The sequence below is a fragment of the Archocentrus centrarchus genome, chromosome 5 (genome assembly GCF_007364275.1).
Source record: "Archocentrus centrarchus isolate MPI-CPG fArcCen1 chromosome 5, fArcCen1, whole genome shotgun sequence".
Taxonomy (NCBI): Eukaryota; Metazoa; Chordata; class Actinopteri; order Cichliformes; family Cichlidae; genus Archocentrus; species Archocentrus centrarchus.
The window spans coordinates 22515529-22536359 of NC_044350.1; the positions used below are offsets into that span (position 1 = coordinate 22515529).

General features: G+C 40.7%; 2 protein-coding genes across 2 annotated transcripts; one reads left to right on the forward strand and one right to left on the reverse strand.

Moving 5' to 3' along the window:
• The first annotated feature begins 200 nt into the window (after positions 1–200).
• Positions 201–6683, forward strand: errfi1a (ERBB receptor feedback inhibitor 1a). Its single transcript, XM_030730485.1, has 4 exons — positions 201–369; positions 3125–3330; positions 3465–3544; positions 3772–6683. Exons 2-4 carry the CDS (start codon positions 3179–3181, stop codon positions 4803–4805), a joined length of 1266 nt encoding a protein of 421 aa, XP_030586345.1. The 5' UTR covers positions 201–369; positions 3125–3178; the 3' UTR covers positions 4806–6683.
• A 2748-nt stretch (positions 6684–9431) lies between these two features.
• On the reverse strand, positions 9432–18657 carry LOC115779957 (mucin-3B). The gene is made up of 11 exons (XM_030728864.1): positions 18471–18657; positions 15537–15719; positions 11869–12068; positions 11244–11370; positions 10892–11016; positions 10620–10684; positions 10313–10515; positions 10039–10204; positions 9769–9933; positions 9587–9657; positions 9432–9490 (listed from the first exon to the last, which is right to left on the reverse strand). Exons 1-11 carry the CDS (start codon positions 18655–18657, stop codon positions 9432–9434), a joined length of 1551 nt encoding a protein of 516 aa, XP_030584724.1.
• Between the last annotated feature and the right edge of the window lie 2174 nt (positions 18658–20831).

Genomic DNA, 20831 nt, shown 5'->3' on the forward strand with positions numbered 1-20831 from the left:
GTTAACTTATATTAAGCCTTTTGAACACGTTCAAGGTTGGCACTGCATTCCATATGCGCTCCGTTTTCTGTGCTTCATGCACACTGCAGACTGGTGAAAAGGAAGCCTGTGCCTTTAAGTACAAGTGCGCAAGGCGGAGCTAGTGCAGAGAGCCTATAAGACATAGCTCACTACAATAGACTAGTAGACTTATCTAGAAGTGTCACAGTAATCCCTACGTGTCGCCAAATCTCTGGCGTCCTGTTCCTGATGCAACTGATATCTGAAGATTACAGAATCAAATCAGGCCCTAAAAGAAATTGAGGCGCTGTATTTTACCAAAGAGGACTTTAGGGGTCCGTCAGCGGAGAAAATTACGAAGCGATTTAGGTGAGTTGAGAAAGTAAATTGAAATTTCTGTTTAGAGCAACTGTATGGACCCTTGTCTGTCTGTTGTTTTGTATGTTGGTGCCAGCACTACAGACACCAATGGTTGGTGCAACTTCAGATCTTATTTGGGTTATTTTTGATTTCTATGTCGTATAGTTTTGTTTTGTTTTTTTTTTTTTTTTTTGTTTTATTAATTTTGTTTGTTTGTTTTTTTTTTTGGACTGACAGAGCCACTAAGAGGAGCAACGTGCATTTTAGTCCAAAGCAAGATATATAAAAAAAACAAAAAAAACCCCCCAAAAACAAAGAAAAACTTCGTATGTAATAATCTTTTTTAAAAAATGGGGGAAAACGTATGAATCAATAGCTATATATGTCTGTCTATATTGATAATTAAAAAAAAAAAAATTTATATTTTTTATCCCTTATATAACTTTTGACTTATTGCACGCCTATAATCTGGTTTAATTCTTGGGCTGCAGCATTAATATATGTCTTTTCCTCTTCAACAAAGGGAACTACAATTCACTGTATATCATCAAATAGCTGACTTGTGTGTTGTGGCGTGAGTCACCTGCCTGCTGGAGGGCTTTTAACCATTATTATGTCAATCCGGTAAAGTGAGGGGGTGTGCGCGCTGTTTGCTTGCCGCACAGGTAGAGCGGGTATGGTTGCTCGGAAACCGCTGCAGGGGTGTCATGAGCGGGGTGTGAACTCCTTCTGTCAAGGTCTGAGTGTGATTACTACAAGCTCAAATTAAAGGCAAGCCGATGGTGTTCTACATCACTAGAAACCTCAGCTGACCTCCTTTCCAGAGCCCACTGCCATTAAGTTGTCTCCCCCACTCACCCTGAGCCTCTGCTCTTATTGTATAAACAGAGAAGTCACATTTGACCATAAAAAGGCCCACATTCTCTGATCAGATTATCTGAATTAGCTGACTTAAAGATCTGCATGACTACATCATTTGTTTAATCCTGTTGCCTGTAAATGCTAATATGGTTAACTGCCAGGATGAACTGTCTTTGCACCTGTTGCAAGAGGAAGCACAAGCCCCTGGGGGTTCATTAGCAAGGATCATGTTGCTTCCCGTCCCCGCCGAACCAAATCAATGACCCTGGCCGGGGGGATTGCATGCCTTGTTGGGCAGTTTGGCTCAGACTGATGGCTCAGGCTTCCTGTTGTTTTACTGCTTTGTTTCTCACCAGCTGTCAGGGCAGCACATAAATATGGCTCATAAGAGACCAGGAATGAGGGAGTTGTGTTCTTTTCAGTCCTCACTCCTACATTGTCAGGAGGACAGTGTGTCTCTAGCTGTGCATGCACCTCTTTAGTGATCTCAAGAAGAGATGATCTGGAGGATGATGCCTGCATGTATTTGAGTGAATTCTGAAAACTAGGCTCAATTGTAAAGACTACTGTCTGAAAATTTGCTTCAGTAATGCAATAAGATGGTGTCTAAGTGAATTCAGACGTGCAACAAAGGCAACTGCACTTACCCATGTTACACTTGTTTTAAAGTAAAGGGTCATCTATTTATTTATTATACATTTTTTGTGTGACTTTCTGAGCGTTCTCCTCCTAAGGTTGCAACACAGTTAACATATAAACTCAGTTTGAGGTCAAAGTAAGATCAGATTTTGCTTTTAGTGTATGTCTGACCCAGAAATTTGCTGCCAGGTTTCTCCCCCTTTGAATAATGTACACATTGTTTACACAGCCCTGACGCATACTCGACATGACACGAACATTCGAGTCATTTGATGTAGGAAGTTCTTGCAACATCAGGTATATCTGTGGTAACAGGAGAAGCCCCTTACGTTCCCATTCAAGATGAGCAGGATTGCAACATGGCCAGGCAGCACAGTCAAGTTTTAAAATAAACCAAACTTATTAAGTGACACAGTCTGTAGAAATTGAAATTCGAAAGTTGGTTACAGAGTTCACACCCATGAATGCAATGCTGAAGTCAGGCTCCTGGAGATTGCAAGCTACAGGTGAAATGTAAAGCTCAGTCACTTGTCTACAGAAAAAAGCAATGGGTGTATTTTTTGTTTTCAGTTGAAACATCTACACCTTTGTAATAACACATTTAAAACTCATGTATATGTTCTTAAAAACGGAGGGTAATAGTAATAGGATCAAATAGGGTAAAGCATTTGTTAACACCTGTGTTTACCTTCAATTTCAATTTATCTTTTTTTTTTGTGTGTGTCCGGGGGGGTCTTCATTGAGTCTAAAAACCCATAGCTAGTGTGTTTACATCCTAGTTACCTCAGGTCTACAAAAGCAGACATGAGCAGAAGTGACCTTTTTCACCACTCTAGTCTATTGCTTTTATTGAAGAATACTGTGAACAGAATATTTTGAAAGGCATGTTCTCCAGGTATGCTGGGACACCAGTGTGCTAAAGGACTACCAAAGGAAATTGTTGTCACCCAAAAACCATCACAAAATATCTGTCCCGTTGAGCATCAAGAAAGATGATAATTCTGATTTTCTTTTTTTTTCTGCAGTTCACTAAAGGATGCTAGCTCTGCTTTTTAATTTTGTGTGTGTGTGTATGTGTGTGTGTGTGTGTGTGTGTGTGTGTGTGTGTGTGTGTGTGTGTGTGTGTGTGTGTGTGTGTGTGTGTGTGTGTGTGTGTGTGTGTGTGTGTTCTACATAATGTTTTGTTTCTCTTCCCCTGCTTTTGATTTTAGCCTTTTTCCAAAAGTCGTTCATGGCTGTTTTTTTTTTTGTTTTTTTTGTATAGGTACACCAGAAGCAGGGGCAGCCAGCCGGATGATCTGAGTGTTTCCTGGCTTTGATGCGACCCGAGGGTGCCTGGAGTATGTCCACAGTGGGCCTGACTGCCCAGGAGATTTCTTTTCCCATAGAAAACCCCTTTCTCCGGGGCAGCTACTGTTACAGCATGGCTGGATCTAAACCATCCTGGAGTGAACGCCATGTGCTGGACAAGTGAGTGTTGTGGTGCATTTCATTAGAGGAAGACTTTTAAAAAGAATGATTTTTCATATTTGGTTAATATTGAAATGTCACATTGCTTATTTGAAGTTCCACTAATCTAAAATGTAATTTTTCTTCTTTATCAGCTGCTACTTCAGTATGGACGCTCCAAATTCAGATCACAGCTATCGTGCCCAGCAAAAGGGGCCACCTCCGAGTTATGAGAGTGAGTTCATTGCCTTTTTTTGTACAGTATGTGCGTCCTGAAATACACAAATGCTGCATTGCATCAGTTGTCTTTGAAGTATCTGTTATTTCACATAGTGGACACAATGTTGTAATCAGAATATCTGTGTTAGTGTGGTATTGTAGCATTAGATTTTTATTGCCATTAATTAACTTGAATTGTAACATTCATTTAATGGTTATTTTTTAAATGTATTTCTCTGGCAGGACATAAACACAGTCCCAACTCACAGAGATTACCCCCAAAGAAACCCTGGCCCTTCAACCTTTCCCTGTCCTACAACATTGAACCTAGCACCCCAAGTTCTGCTGACAAAGACCAGGTGGTCCCCTCGTTCAAGAAATTGTCATTCCAAGAGGGGAACAGCCCACCACAGACACCTAGCAGATGTTCTAAGCCTCTTCCCCCTCTTCCCACACGGACAGATATCTCCCATGAGCAGGCTATGGACAGTGAGGTAGAATATTTTACAAGTTCAGATGACAGCTGCTGCCTGGTGCCTGAACCCTATTCTAAATCATCTGTTCGAAATAATTTAAGCAGAAGGAGCTTCAGGGACTGTGGGCAGATTAACTATGCTTATTATGAAGGGCCAGTAGGACCACAAAGCCCACAGCAGCCCCAACAGCACCATCAAGCAAATCCTCCACAGGAAGAACAGGAACAGTATGAGCAGCAGCAGCAGCAACAGGAACAACCTGAGCCAGTGGCCTGTCAGAGACTGCAGGACAAGGCTCAGAGGAAGCTAAGACGCTCTCATTCTGGACCAGCTGGATCTTTACACAAGCCCTCACTGCTGCGATTCACATGCCAGAGAAGGCACCCCAATGGTATGGATAAACCAGAGGTTCCCCCTCCTATACCTCCACGTACACTCAAGACAGGAGACTGCAGGCGCTGGTCAGCAGAGGTCTCATCTGGGGCTTACAGTGATGAGGACAAACCACCCAAAGTGCCCCCAAGGGACCCTTTGTCCAGAGGTAGCTCCCGTACTCCCAGCCCCAAGAGCCTCCCAACATACAGTAATGGTGTCATGCCTCCAACCCAAAGCTTTGCACCAAATCCTAATTATGTAAGCGGTCGGAGTTTACAGAGACAGAACAGTGAGGGCTCCCCATGCATCCTTCCTATTATGGAGAACGGCAGGAAGGCCAGCACCACACATTACTACCTTCTGCCTTTTGCAGGCTCGCCTTGTGACTGCCACACCGGAAAGAAAACACAGGTGGATTTTGTTTGAAACGTTTTTGTGGAAGAAGTAGAGGACTCTACTGTACATGAGCAAAAACCACTTGACAAAATGGTGAAACTGGACGCTAAGAATCTTTAAACTGCTGCTTTTACTTTTTTTTTTTTTTTTTTTAAACCCTTATGCATTTTGAACACATGGGGTATTTGTGCACTGTATACAGTTACTGGTAATGTTGAAACAGCTGTCACAACCAAGATACTTTCTGTGAAAACTGTATCTGACTAAACATTGTGGGCAAAGTTCAACAGTCTAGCTTATTTTTTATATATTTTTGTTTTCTGTCATTCAATATTTTGCTCTCTTTAGTAATGATGTGGTACAATCAGACGGTACAGAAGGTACAAGCAGGTCTTGTACCTTGTGTGCTCAGTGTTTCGTGTCTGAAACAGTGTGGATATTTTGTGAGATACACTGGGGCTTTTTGACGCTGCTCGTGCATTTCATGAGGGGCAAAAAGGTCAGTAATGAAACCATGTATCACTTAATATATGAAGTCTAAATATAAGCCCGATTTGAATTTACAAGAAAATGAAGGATTCTAGCATGATTTTGTTTGCTATTATATATCAACAGTGATATGGGTTTCCTGTCTTGATGTAGTTTTAGTCTTGTTCAGGCCAACTACATCAATGTAAATTTGTGGGGATTTTTAAAAAAAACTTTTTCCCATATGGCACATTGTCATGGTACATGTACTAGTAGGTGAGTTCATTACTGGTAGCTAACCGTGTTTATTTTGGAATGTCTAGTGCAGCTGATTTTGGTGTAACATCTGCGTGTATTTGTGTGTGGATGTGCGGTGATGCGTTTGTGCATATGTGCATGCGAACAGCAGTTAGAAAAGTCTTCAATTAGGAAAGAATTGCCAGCAATGCTTGTTACTGTGCAACACTTGTTTGCAGTGCCTGCTTCTTAGTACAGCCCTCTAAGAAGTGCACACATTTGATTTATTTCTGTCAGTCTCCAGATCTGTTTTGTTGCACAGGAATTGGTCTGTTGACTGTCAATGTGTGCTGTTCTTCCAATTGAAGCTTATTTTTGGTCAAGCTGTGAGTCATTGCTTGAAACAAATTTGCCTCAAGTACTACCTCACTTTGATATTAATTTTTATATTTTTATAAGCGCCCTGTTATTTTAAATTATAATCCACAAAAGATGAGGTAACAGCCGCATATGTGATCAAACACATAAACAATGAATTAAAACGAAGTCCATTCTAACCAGATAGCCTAATATGGAGATTTTAGATGAAACAGATCTTTGATGAGAGATGTTTGACTAATCTGTTAATACAAATGCATTACAAAGACAGTGCAGGGTTTACCTACCCGACACAGACTTTCCTGTTCTGCACATGCATTCCTGCTTTACATGATTGCAGTAGGTGTGGTCTGAAAGACTTTGGCTGCTGGCAGCCTACAAAATGTATGAATTTTATTGTTGTACATTATTCACGTGGCGTCATGATGATATAGAAAATGTAGCACAGGTATTGAAGTATCCCTTGGTATCAAACACGGTGTTCAGTTTGGGAAACAAATAACTGCTAAGGTCAATCGGTCATTGAAGTATGCTTTTCCTCTTCCTCCTGTTCACAAATCTTACCAACACAATGTTGCTTTTGACTTAAATGTTTGGAAAAATGTTTACATCATATGCGAAAAAAAACTATTTAATCTTAAGGTATTCATATGTCTTATTAGAAATATTAAAACTGAATGAAGACAAGTTTCTCAAGAAATAACACTGCTGTGGTGAAAACATGCACTGGGAGAGTTCAGTATGCTGTGTACAGTATTTAACAACTTCATTTGTTATTATGAATAGTTTATAAGTATATAGTGTTTTAAAAGAAAGCAATAATAAAGTGACTTATTTATGAGCTTGCTTCGTTCTGTGTCTTGAATCTGTCGAGTGAACTCTCAACTCAGCTGTTTGGCCTGTTTTATCACCCACACACCCTCATGGTGTGCTTTATTGTGACTGGCCTCGATCCAGAGAAAGAAGAGTGACAGGTGTACAGTAGAATGCCTTCCTCTTCCTGGTTATAAGTAAATTTCCTCCTGCATGATTGCTTCATCATACCTTGGCAGCAAGCTTTGCGCCCACTACGTTTAAAGTACTTTTAACAGTGTTGCAAGTGTTTTACTCTTGATTTGAATCCCTGTGGTAAACCAAAACCACAGTGAACACCATAATTACTAAATAAGCTGCAGTTCAGCTCCAATTACAATATTTGCAGAGACCTCAGTGATTTTGATTTTTGCTGATTTGCTGAAGACAGGGACTGAGTCTCTCAATGAAACAGAAGGCAGCAGTTTGAGTTGTCTAGGCCACCTGCGAACCTTTTCACTTGGTTCTCACTTAGGAGAGCTGCTATGCGACAGCATGGATATGTACTATGGCAACCAAAGAAAGACACACTGCCCTTTTCAAAAGTCTGCTGGGGGCCAAGAAAGTAAACAACATTGGGTAAATTAACAATGAGACTAGTGTGCACTCAGATTAAAGAGAATTTATTATTTTTTTCTGGTATCATTGCCCTTGAGTGGCACTAAATGTCATTGCTGCTTTAAGTAAGAATGGAGACGTAACTTGTTTGGACTACACTGTCACAATTTTCATGACTTAACTTGTGAAGCCCAGATTTGGCCATAAAACCATGAGAGATATTTATGATCCTGTATGAAATTTAGTTATTTTGTGTGCCAGGTTGACTCTTTCTGTTTCTCTCCAATTTTGGTTCACAGAAACTGGAACAAAAGAAAGCCTGACAGCTCTATTTCATCAATTCTTTGAACTTTTCTGAGTTTTGACCCTTATTTTTGTTTTTCCAAGCATAGAATATGTATGACTTAACTCTCAGTTTTGCTCGTCAAACACAATTCCTGCCTCAATAAACCGGAGTCCTCATTGACAGAAACAAAGTAGTTTTGATGATAATAATTCTTAAAATATTTGTAATTATTAGTTCAGTTCAATTCAGTTTTATTTATATAGCACCAAATCACAAAAAACAGTCTCGTCAAGGCCTTAATTGCTATACAAAATCTACTTTGATGGTTACACTACAGTTCTTTGTCTGAAAGAGACCATGTATGTTTTATGTGTCTACAGAGCTTCATAGAGCTGTGTCCCATCCCATTTTACAAACACACACACACACACACACACACACACACACACACACACACACACACACACACACACACACACACACACACACACACACACACACACACACACACACAAAACATGCAACTCTACAAAACAACAAAACAAAATAAAAAATACAAGCCCCATTGTTTGCATTAACTTCTTGTTTAGGTGTAACATTTCTTATCATTTGCTATGAGGTGATTTGTCAATATTTAACTCAGACTGCAGTGCTGCTGGTTAAATTTTACTCAGTACCTTTGTAGAAAATGTAGAACATGAAGTAAAGGTAGACATGGTTCAGTGTACCTCTATTGAGGCACTAGGTGGAGACAAAACCCAATCAATGGTTTAGCTCAAACGGCACCGATTAACTTTGTGTTTCTATAATGAAACACCTGCAGATACATTCAAAAAGTATTTTTTGTTCCCCTTGTTTAAAAAAGAACAACATGCTAAGGCCGGTAAAATAACAAGTCAAATGTAAGAATAGTAATGTTGGACTGTGGCTGCAGAGATGAAGTTGCTACTACAGCATTAAAGCTCTACCACAGACATGGCAATCTTTGCCATGGATCACTCTTATTTACTTTAAATATTATTTTTAAAAATTCCCATCAAAGGCCCAAGCTCTGCATGTCTTTCATAGTCCCCCTCGTCTTACATTCTTCAAAAGCAACACATTAAAATTAGTATATCTACGCCATCTAGTGACAGGTTACTGTGATGACTCTGGGAAGGATTTCCATGAGTCTGTATTACTTTCTTGTGTATTAAGGTTTTCAGAATGAACAGAAATACAGATGCTGATTTTAGAAAAACAACAGCAACACACATCTGATACAGTAAAACTACTGCATGGTTTCTATGTATGATTTTAATTGGGTAGATGTTTACAAATGTGTCAACTGAGTGTATCTGAATAAAGAGTATTTCGTGTTCTACTATGATTTAGTGGTAAAAAATAATTGTAATAAACTCAACAGAGATTTGACGCAGAGCAATTTTGATGAATAATGCAAGAAACAACACATCAACACATTGGTGTTTATCTATAGATAACAAACATTCTTGTGCATTCAGAAAATGCAAATATGTCATGTTTTCAGAGAAAGACATGAGATTGAAATTTATGTATTTAGTTATTTGTTTGTTCATTTGTTTATTCATCCCTGCTGGGAAAGAAGGGAGAGAAAGGAGAAAAACGAAAATACATTGTTTTGACCTTTTGTGTTTAAGAATGCAGAGAAGTATTGTATTTTGCCCTCATATTATATCAAAATTTAATATACATTTAAATATTTGCATTAAATTTGAGTTATTATAAATAAAATCATAAATATCACAACAATGACTTTCAAATGTTTAAAATTAAAGGACGTTAGTGTTGACTGATTTTACATTATTAACAATTCAAACAGTAAGTAACTGTTTAAATTTATATATTATACACAAATGTCACTGTCTTAATGTGCTATCTGAACTGTAAGTCCCTGCCACTCCAAAATCGTCAGCTCCTGAAAGACAAAGTCAAAAAGCAGATGTCCTTGCTGAGAAATTGTTTCAAATTATTCTGCTGAATCTGTGAATATGAGAAATAAACTAGGTCATACCTCTATCAGAGAAGTCAAAGAAATCTTCCTCCAAAAAACGCAGTCTACCCTTATAAGAGTTGCTTCTTTTCCTAAAAAAGGATATTTGTTTATTTTTTCCCTTAATGATTAAACACAAAGACAAACAAATTTTTTCCCCAAAGTACTATATAGGAAAAGGCACACTAGGCATCATAACCCACCAAGTGCAAATATGTCTCTTTTTGATAATGACAGCAATGATGATTATAATCAAGAGCAGGAGTGCTACTGCCAGTGAGCCAAACAGTGCTCCATAGAAACCTGGACCTCTGCGAAAGAGGTCACACTGTGGACCATAAAACTGCTCTAGGCTGTTTTCATAGCACCTGTAATAAATTCAAAAGGTTAAAAAAATTAGTATTGAGAAAGAAAAAAAAAACATATTGGCTGAGCCATGTTGGCCTGTATGTATCTTAAAGGTATTGCATTACCTGCAAGCCGGGCCTTTGTAAATGTCATTGAGACATTCCCCATGTCCATGGCAGTAATCAGGGTTTGTCTTGCAAGGTCCAACACACTGCCATTGACCATTACTAATCTCAGCAGTGTAATTGGCAAACTGAGAACAGTTAACAAAAGGCTCCAAATCTGTGATATCTAAATGATTAAAAAAATGTGTATTCAGTATAAAACAAACAAGAGAAGTTTTGAAAAACTGAATCAAGATTGACTGTGCTTTATGTTTAGAACATGTAGTATACTTACTTGTTATTGGAGGTGACTGCAAGGTGAGATTATTTAACTGCACACTTGCATTATTAAAGGCCAAAGAAATCTTATTTAGGTTATTTTGGTTTTGAAGGATATTCCTCAAAACCCCATCAAGCTGGGTGTTAATAAACTGGATTTGAGTTTCATTGTTTTCATAGATATACTCCGCCACACTCTCTGCAACAACACTTCCTTGACTACAACAGAACAGTAGAAATGTTTTAAGAAAACAGCTAGTTCTTGATTAAAAAATAACAATAAACGTATTAAATATTGTTATGAATGCTGACGAAAAACTTGCCTTAATTTGATAACTTTCACTGTTTTAAAGGACTGGGGGTCTGCTTCTTTGCATAGCCCTACGAGCTGTGAAGAAGGAAACATGAGGTTATGCTTAAAGCAAAAACTCTAAATGTTTTTATCACAGGTGTTAGACGGGGAAAAGGAAATGTGAAAAAATACTTAGTGAATGATAGCTGCTATTCTTGCCATGCAATTAAATATTAAACAAATACATTGTAATATGACTTGAATGTAATTATCAAATCATGCAATAATGAAAAACATCCATACCTTGTTTTCTAATTTATTAATGAAATCCAATGATTCGTGTGAACTTAAATTATTAAATGCCTCTGTGTACGTAATGTTGATTTTCAAAGTAATATTTGCTTTTCGAGTTGGGAATCTGCCAGTGTCTGCAAAAAATGTTGACAGTCTTGAATTAATGGCATCATGAAGATAATTTATCTTCAACATGAAAAACTGGGGGAAAAAATACTAAAAACACAAAACAAAAAACAACAGAAAACAAGATTTAAAATATCACATTTCAAAATGCCAATGTCTTTAAAAAGAATTCAAAAGATATTTTCAGTTGATAAAAATGTTTTGAGAAACAGCATTTGGAAATTAAAATTCTCACCAATAGGAATGTTGCTTTCTCCAAAAGAGCATGTATCTCCAAAGACATGTATTTGACACAGGCACTGACATCCGTTAAGTGTTGCATTGAACACACAGCTTCCCAGATTACACTGACAGTTGGGACACTGAGCAGTTGTAAATGGTGTCGTCACAGTGGCAGTAATATTTGAGGAGGGGAATGTGGTGGATGGTGAAAGACTAACTGTTGAAACTATGTTTGTGCTGAATATTTTTGTTGATGTCAAAGTCATTGAAGTCAATGTAGTTGGTGAAGATGTTTTAGGACTGCTGCTCGGGTTTTCATTTGTTGTTGCTTCACTAGTGGCTGCAGCAGTCGACTGTGACAACAGTGAGGTGTTGGAGGTGATTGTGGAAGATGTATGGATGGTAATGGTGGAATCTGAGTTTGGTTGGACGGTCACTGGTGTCAACACCGCATTGGTTGTGTCTGAGGAACCGACAGTTGTTAGACTTGGTGCTGTGTGGTCGAAAGTTGAAGGCCCCAACGAGGAGATTATGGTCACTGGCTGTGATTCTGTGGATAGACTTGCTTTAGATGTAACTGTGTTCTCTGGCATAGTAAGACGCTGCTTGGTTGTCAGTGTAAATAAAGGGTTTGTTACAAAAGTACTTGTTGCGGATTGGTCCATGTAGGTAGTACGAGTAATTTCACTGGTGGTGATCGGTTGTGCTGACTCTGCAGATGTTGTTCCTGTTCTGACCATTGTTGTTGTAGAAGAAGAAGCTGAAACTTCGGTGTTTAAGGACGTCGTGGTCTCAGAAGTCTCCAGAGTTGTTGGTCGATGCTCTGTTGTACTAGTGGCTGTTACAGCAGTTTCAGTACTGTGTTCAGAGGAGGTTTGAGTAAAAAGAGTGCTTTCTGAACTGAACGTGGGAAGTGAACTGGTGGTAATCTCAGTGTTTGTCACAAAACTACTTGATGTGGATTGATCCATGTAGGTAGTAGGAATAATTTCATTGGTGGTGACAGGTGGTGCTGACTCTGCAGATGTTGTTCCTGTTCTGACCATTGTCGTTGTAACAGAAGTAGTTGGAACTTCTGTGTTTAAGGACGTCGTCGTCTCAGAAGTCTCCAGAGTTGTTGGTGGATGCTCTGTTGTACCAGTGGCTGTTACAGCAGTTTCAGTACTGTGTTCAGGGGAGGTTTTGGTAAAGAGAGTTCTTTCTGAAGTGAATGTTGAAAGTGAACTGGTGGTAATCTCGGGGTTTGTTACAAAAGTACTTGTTGCGGATTCATCAATGTAGGTAGTAGGAGTAATTTCATTGGTGGTGATCGGCTGTGCTGACTCTGCAGATGTTGTTCCTGTTCTGACCATTGTTGTTGCAGTAGAAGAAGTTGGAACTTCGGTGTTTAACGACATTCTGGTCTCAGAAGTCTCCAGAGTTGTTGGTGGATGCTCTGTTGTACTAGTGGCTGTTACAGCAGTTTCACTACTGTGTTCAGAGGAGGTTTGAGTAAAAAGAGTGCTTTCTGAACTGAACGTGGGAAGTGAACTGGTGGTAATCTCAGTGTTTGTCACAAAACTACTTGTTGTGGATTGATCCATGTAGGTAGTAGGAATAATTTCATTGGTGGTGACAGGTGGTGCTGACTCAGCAGATTTTGTTCCTGTTCTGACCATTGTTGTTGTAATAGAAGTAGTTGGAACTTCGGTATTGAAGGACGTTGTGGTCTCAGAAGTCTCCAGAGGTGTTGGTGGATGCTCTGTTGTACTAGTGGCTGTTACAGCAGTTTCACTACTGTGTTCAGGGGAGGTTTTGGTAAAATGAGTGCTTTCTGAAGTGAATGTTGAAAGTGAACTGGTGGTAATCTCAGTGTTTGTCACAAAACTACTTGTTGTGGATTGATCCATGTAGGTAGTAGGAGTAATTTCATTGGTGGTCATTGGTGGTGCTGACTCTGCAGATGTTGTTCCTGTTCTGACCATTGTTGTTGCAATAGTTGGAACTTCAGTGTTTAAGGACGTTGTTGTCTCAGAAGTCTCCAGAGTTGTTGGTGGATGCTCTGTTGTACTAGTGGCTGTTACAGCAGTTTCAGTACTGTGTTCAGGGGAGGTTTTGGTAAAATGAGTGCTTTCTGAAGTGAATGTTGAAAGTGAACTGGTGATAACCTCGGTGTTTGTCACAAAACTACTTGTTGTGGATTGATCCATGTAGGTAGTAGGAGTAATTTCATTGGTGGTCATTGGTGGTGCTGACTCTGCAGATGTTGTTCCTGGTCTGACCATTGTCGTTGTAACAGAAGTCGTTGGAACTTCTGTGTTTAAGGACGTCGTCGTCTCAGAAGTCTCCAGAGTTGTTGGTGGATGCTCTGTTGTACTAGTGGCTGTTACAGCAGTTTCAGTACTGTGTTCAGGGGAGGTTTTGGTAAAATGAGTGCTTTCTGAAGTGAATGTTGAAAGTGAACTGGTGGTAATCTCAGTGTTTGTCACAAAACTACTTGTTGTGGATTGATCCATGTAGAAAGTAGGAGTAATTTCATTGGTGGTCATTGGTGGTGCTGACTCTGCAGATGTTGTTCCTGGTCTGACCATTGTCGTTGTAACAGAAGTCGTTGGAACTTCTGTGTTTAAGGACGTCGTCGTCTCAGAAGTCTCCAGCGTTGTTGGTGGATGCTCTGTTGTACTAGTGGCTGTTACAGCAGTTTCAGTACTGTGTTCAGGGGAGGTTTTGGGAAAATGAGTGCTTTCTGAAGTGAATGTTGAAAGTGACCTGGTGATAACCTCGGTGTTTGTCACAAAACTACTTGTTGCGGATTGATCCATGTAGGTAGTAGGAGTAATTTCATTGGTGGTCATTGGTGGTGCTGACTCTGCAGATGTTGTTCCTGTTCTGACCATTGTTGTTGCAATAGTTGGAACTGCAGTGTTTAAGGACGTTGTTGTCTCAGAAGTCTCCAGAGTTGTTGGTGGATGCTCTGTTGTACTAGTGGCTGTTACAGCAGTTTCAGTACTGTGTTCAGGGGAGGTTTTGGGAAAATGAGTGCTTTCTGAAGTGAATGTTGAAAGTGAACTGGTGGTAATCTCGGTGTTTGTCACAAAACTACTTGTTGTGGATTGATCCATGTAGGTAGTAGGAGTAATTTCATTGGTGGTCATTGGTGGTGCGGACTCTGCAGATGTTGTTCCTGTTCTGACCATTGTTGTTGCAGTAGAAGAAGTTGGAACTTCTGTGTTTAACGACATTCTGGTCTCAGAAGTCTCCAGAGTTGTTGGTGGATGCTCTGTTGTACTAGTGGCTGTTACAGCAGTTTCAGTACTGTGTTCAGGGGAGGTTTCAGTAACACGAGTGCTTTCTGAACTGAATGTTGAAAGTGAACTGGTGGTAATCTCGGGGTTTGTTACAAAACTACTTGTTGCGGATTCATCAATGTAGGTAGTAGGAGTAATTTCATTGGTGGTGATCGGTTGTGCTGACTCTGCAGATGTTGTTCCTGTTCTGACCATTGTTGTTGCAGTAGAAGAAGTTGGAACTTCGGTGTTTAACGACATTCTGGTCTCAGAAGTCTCCAGAGTTGTTGGTGGATGCTCTGTTGTACTAGTGGCTGTTACAGCAATTTCAGTACTGTGTTCAGGTGAGGTTGCAGTAAAAAGAGTGCTTTCTGAACTGAATGTTGAAAGTGAACTGGTGGTAACCTCGGGGTTTGTTACAAAACTACTTGTTGCGGATTCATCAATGTAGGTAGTAGGAGTAATTTCATTGGTGGTGATCGGTTGTGCTGACTCTGCAGATGTTGTTCCTGTTCTGACCATTGTTGTCGTAGTAGAAGAAGTTGGAACTTCGGTGTTTAATGACATTCTGGTCTCAGAAGTCTCCAGAGTTGTTGGTGGATGCTCTGTTGTACTAGTGGCTGTTACAGCAGTTTCAGTACTGTGTTCAGGGGAGGTTACAGTAACACGAGTGCTTTCTGAGGTGAATGTTGAAAGTGAACTGGTGGTAACCTCGGTGTTTGTCACAAAACTACTTGTTGTGGATTGATCCATGTAGGTAGTAGGAGTAATTTCATTGGTGGTCATTGGTGGTGCTGACTCTGCAGATGTTGTTCCTGTTCTGACCATTGTCGTTGTAACAGAAGTAGTTGAAACTTCTGTGTTTAAGGACGTCGTCGTCTCAGAAGTCTCCAGAGTTGTTGGTGGATGCTCTGTTGTACTAGTGGCTGTTACAGCAGTTTCAGTACTGTGTTCAGGGGAGGTTTTGGGAAAATGAGTGCTTTCTGAAGTGAATGTTGAAAGTGAACTGGTGGTAATCTCAGTGTTTGTAACAAAACTACTTGTGGATTGATCCATGTAGGTAGTAGGAGTAATTTCATTGGTGGTCATTGGTGGTGCGGACTCTGCAGATGTTGTTCCTGTTCTGACCATGGTTGTTGCAATAGTTGGAACTTCAGTGTTCAAGGACCTTGTGGTCTCAGAAGTCTCCAGAGTTGTTGGTGGATGCTCTGTTGTACTAGTGGCTGTTACAGCAGTTTCACTACTGTGTTCAGGGGAGGTTTTGGTAAAATGAGTGCTTTCTGAAGTGAATGTTGAAAGTGAACTGGTGGTAATCTCAGTGTTTGTCACAAAACTACTTGTTGTGGATTGATCCATGTAGGTAGTAGGAGTAATTTCATTGGTGGTCATTGGTGGTGCGGACTCTGCAGATGTTGTTCCTGTTCTGACCATTGTTGTTGCAATAGTTGGAATTGCGGTGTTTAAGGACGTTGTGGTCTCAGAAGTCTCCAGAGTTGTTGGTGGATGCTCTGTTGTACTAGTGGCTGTTACAGCAGTTTCAGTACTGTGTTCAGGGGAGGTTTTGGTAAAATGAGTGCTTTCTGAAGTGAATGTTGAAAGTGACCTGGTGATAACCTCGGTGTTTGTCACAAAACTACTTGTTGCGGATTGATCCATGTAGGTAGTAGGAGTAATTTCATTGGTGGTCATTGGTGGTGCTGACTCTGCAGATGTTGTTCCTGTTCTGACCATTGTTGTTGCAATAGTTGGAACTGCAGTGTTTAAGGACGTTGTTGTCTCAGAAGTCTCCAGAGTTGTTGGTGGATGCTTTGTTGTACTAGTGGCTGTTACAGCAGTTTCAGTACTGTGTTCAGGGGAGGTTTTGGGAAAATGAGTGCTTTCTGAAGTGAATGTTGAAAGTGAACTGGTGATAACCTCGGGGTTTGTTACAAAACTACTTATTGTGGATTGATCCATGTAGGTAGTAGGAGTAATTTCATTGGTGGTCATTGGTGGTGCTGACTCTGCAGATGTTGTTCCTGTTCTGACCATTGTTGATGCAGTAGAAGAAGTTGGAACTTCTGTGTTTAACGACATTCTGGTCTCAGAAGTCTCCAGAGGTGTTGGTGGATGCTCTGTTGTACTAGTGGCTGTTACAGCAGTTTCAGTACTGTGTTCAGGGGAGGTTTCAGTAACACGAGTGCTTTCTGAACTGAATGTTGAAAGTGAACTGGTGGTAATCTCGGGGTTTGTTACAAAACTACTTGTTGCGGTATCATCAATGTAGGTAGTAGGAGTAATTTCATTGGTGGTGATCGGTTGTGCTGACTCTGCAGATGTTGTTCCTGTTCTGACCATTGTCGTTGTAACAGAAGTAGTTGGAACTTCTGTGTTTAAGGACGTCGTCGTCTCAGAAGTCTCCAGAGTTGTTGGTGGATGCTCTGTTGTACTAGTGGCTGTTACAGCAGTTTCAGTACTGTGTTCAGGGGAGGTTGCATTAAAAAGAGTGCTTTCTGAACTGAATGTTAAAAGTGAACTGGTGGTAATCTCGGGGTTTGTTACAAAACTACTTGTTGCGGATTCATCAATGTAGGTAGTAGGAGTAATTTCATTGGTGGTGATCGGTTGTGCTGACTCTGCAGATGTTGTTCCTGGTCTGACCATTGTCGTTGTAACAGAAGTCGTTGGAACTTCTGTGTTTAAGGACGTCGTCGTCTCAGAAGTCTCCAGAGTTGTTGCTGGATGCTCTGTTGTACTAGTGGCTGTTACAGCAGTTTCACTACTGTGTTCAGGGGAGGTTTTGGTAAAATGAGTGCTTTCTGAAGTGAATGTTGAAAGTGAACTGGTGGTAATCTCAGTGTTTGTCACAAAACTACTTGTTGTGGATTGATCCATGTAGGTAGTAGGAGTAATTTCATTGGTGGTCATTGGTGGTGCTGACTCTGCAGATGTTGTTCCTGGTCTGACCATTGTCGTTGTAACAGAAGTCGTTGGAACTTCTGTGTTTAAGGACGTCGTCGTCTCAGAAGTCTCCAGAGTTGTTGGTGGATGCTCTGTTGTACTAGTGGCTGTTACAGCAGTTTCACTACTGTGTTCAGGGGAGGTTTTGGTAAAATGAGTGCTTTCTGAAGTGAATGTTGAAAGTGAACTGGTGGTAATCTCAGTGTTTGTCACAAAACTACTTGTTGTGGATTGATCCATGTAGGTAGTAGGAGTAATTTCATTGGTGGTCATTGGTGGTGCGGACTCTACAGATGTTGTTCCTGTTCTGACCATTGTTGTTGCAATAGTTGGAACTGCGGTGTTTAAGGACGTTGTGGTCTCAGAAGTCTCCAGAGTTGTTGGTGGATGCTCTGTTGTACTAGTGGCTGTTACAGCAGTTTCAGTACTGTGTTCAGGGGAGGTTTTGGTAAAATGAGTGCTTTCTGAAGTGAATGTTGAAAGTGAACTGGTGATAGCCTCGGTGTTTGTCACAAAACTACTTGTTGCGGATTGATCCATGTAGGTAGTAGGAGTAATTTCATTGGTGGTCATTGGTGGTGCTGACTCTGCAGATGTTGTTCCTGTTCTGACCATTGTTGTTGCAATAGTTGGAACTGCAGTGTTTAAGGACGTTGTTGTCTCAGAGGTCTCCAGAGTTGTTGGTGGATGCTCTGTTGTACTAGTGGCTGTTACAGCAGTTTCAGTACTGTGTTCAGGGGAGGTTTTGGGAAAATGAGTGCTTTCTGAAGTGAATGTTGAAAGTGAACTGGTGGTAATCTCGGTGTTTGTCACAAAACTACTTGTTGTGGATTGATCCATGTAGGTAGAAGGAGTAATTTCATTGGTGGTCATTGGTGGTGCGGACTCTGCAGATGTTGTTCCTGTTCTGACCATTGTTGTTGCAGTAGAAGAAGTTGGAACTTCTGTGTTTAACGACATTCTGGTCTCAGAAGTCTCCAGAGTTGTTGGTGGATGCTCTGTTGTACTAGTGGCTGTTACAGCAGTTTCAGTACTGTGTTCAGGGGAGGTTTCAGTAACACGAGTGCTTTCTGAACTGAATGTTGAAAGTGAACTGGTGGTAATCTCGGGGTTTGTTACAAAACTACTTGTTGCGGATTCATCAATGTAGGTAGTAGGAGTAATTTCATTGGTGGTGATCGGTTGTGCTGACTCTGCAGATGTTGTTCCTGTTCTGACCATTGTTGTTGCAGTAGAAGAAGTTGGAACTTCTGTGTTTAACGACATTCTGGTCTCAGAAGTCTCCAGAGTTGTTGGTGGATGCTCTGTTGTACTAGTGGCTGTTACAGCAGTTTCAGTACTGTGTTCAGGGGAGGTTTCAGTAACACGAGTGCTTTCTGAACTGAATGTTGAAAGTGAACTGGTGGTAATCTCGGGGTTTGTTACAAAACTACTTGTTGCGGATTCATCAATGTAGGTAGTAGGAGTAATTTCATTGGTGGTGATCGGTTGTGCTGACTCTGCAGATGTTGTTCCTGTTCTGACCATTGTTGTTGCAGTAGAAGAAGTTGGAACTTCGGTGTTTAACGACATTCTGGTCTCAGAAGTCTCCAGAGTTGTTGGTGGATGCTCTGTTGTACTAGTGGCTGTTACAGCAATTTCAGTACTGTGTTCAGGTGAGGTTGCAGTAAAAAGAGTGCTTTCTGAACTGAATGTTGAAAGTGAACTGGTGGTAACCTCGGGGTTTGTTACAAAACTACTTGTTGCGGATTCATCAATGTAGGTAGTAGGAGTAATTTCATTGGTGGTGATCGGTTGTGCTGACTCTGCAGATGTTGTTCCTGTTCTGACCATTGTTGTCATAGTAGAAGAAGTTGGAACTTCGGTGTTTAATGACATTCTGGTCTCAGAAGTCTCCAGAGTTGTTGGTGGATGCTCTGTTGTACTAGTGGCTGTTACAGCAGTTTCACTACTGTGTTCAGGGGAGGTTACAGTAACACGAGTGCTTTCTGAACTGAATGTAGAAAGTGAACTGGTGGTAACCTCTGGCTTTGTTACAAAACTACTTGTTGTGGATTGATCCATGTAGGTAGTAGGAGTAATTTCATTGGTGGTCATTGGTGGTGCTGACTCTGCAGATGTTGTTCCTGGTCTGACCATTGTCGTTGTAACAGAAGTCGTTGGAACTTCTGTGTTTAAGGACGTCGTCGTCTCAGAAGTCTCCAGAGTTGTTGGTGGATGCTCTGTTGTACTAGTGGCTGTTACAGCAGTTTCAGTACTGTGTTCAGGGGAGGTTTTGGGAAAATGAGTGCTTTCTGAAGTGAATGTTGAAAGTGAACTGGTGATAACCTCGAGGTTTGTTACAAAACTACTTATTGTGGATTGATCCATGTAGGTAGTAGGAGTAATTTCATTGGTGGTCATTGGTGGTGCTGACTCTGCAGATGTTGTTCCTGTTCTGACCATTGTTGATGCAGTAGAAGAAGTTGGAACTTCTGTGTTTAACGACATTCTGGTCTCAGAAGTCTCCAGCGTTGTTGGTGGATGCTCTGTTGTACTAGTGGCTGTTACAGCAGTTTCAGTACTGTGTTCAGGGGAGGTTTTGGTAAAATGAGTGCTTTCTGAAGTGAATGTTGAAAGTGAACTGGTGGTAACCTCGGTGTTTGTCACAAAACTACTTGTTGCGGATTGATCCATGTAGGTAGTAGGAGTAATTTCATTGGTGGTCATTGGTGGTACTGACTCTGCAGATGTTGTTCCTGTTCTGACCATTGTCATTGTAACAGAAGTAGTTGAAACTTCTGTATTTAAGGACGTCGTCGTCTCAGAAGTCTCCAGAGTTGTTGGTGGATGCTCTATTGTACTAGTGGCTGTTGCAGCAGTTTCAGTACTGTGTTCAGGGGAGGTTTTGGTAAAAAGAGTGCTTTCTGAGGTGAATGTTGAAAGTGAACTGGTGGTAATCTCGGGGTTTGTTACAAAACTACTTGTTGCGGATTCATCAATGTAGGTAGTAGGAGTAATTTCATTGGTGGTCATTGGTTGTGCTGACTCTGCAGATGTTGTTCCTGTTCTGACCATTGTCGTTGTAACAGAAGTAGTTGGAACTTCTGTGTTTAAGGACGTCGTCGTCTCAGAAGTCTCCAGAGTTGTTGGTGGATGCTCTGTTGTACTAGTGGCTGTTACAGCAGTTTCAGTACTGTGTTCAGGGGAGGTTGCATTAAAAAGAGTGCTTTCTGAACTGAATGTTAAAAGTGAACTGGTGGTAATCTCGGGGTTTGTTACAAAACTACTTGTTGCGGATTCATCAATGTAGGTAGTAGGAGTAATTTCATTGGTGGTGATCGGTTGTGCTGACTCTGCAGATGTTGTTCCTGTTCTGACCATTGTTGTTGCAGTAGAAGAAGTTGGAACTTCGG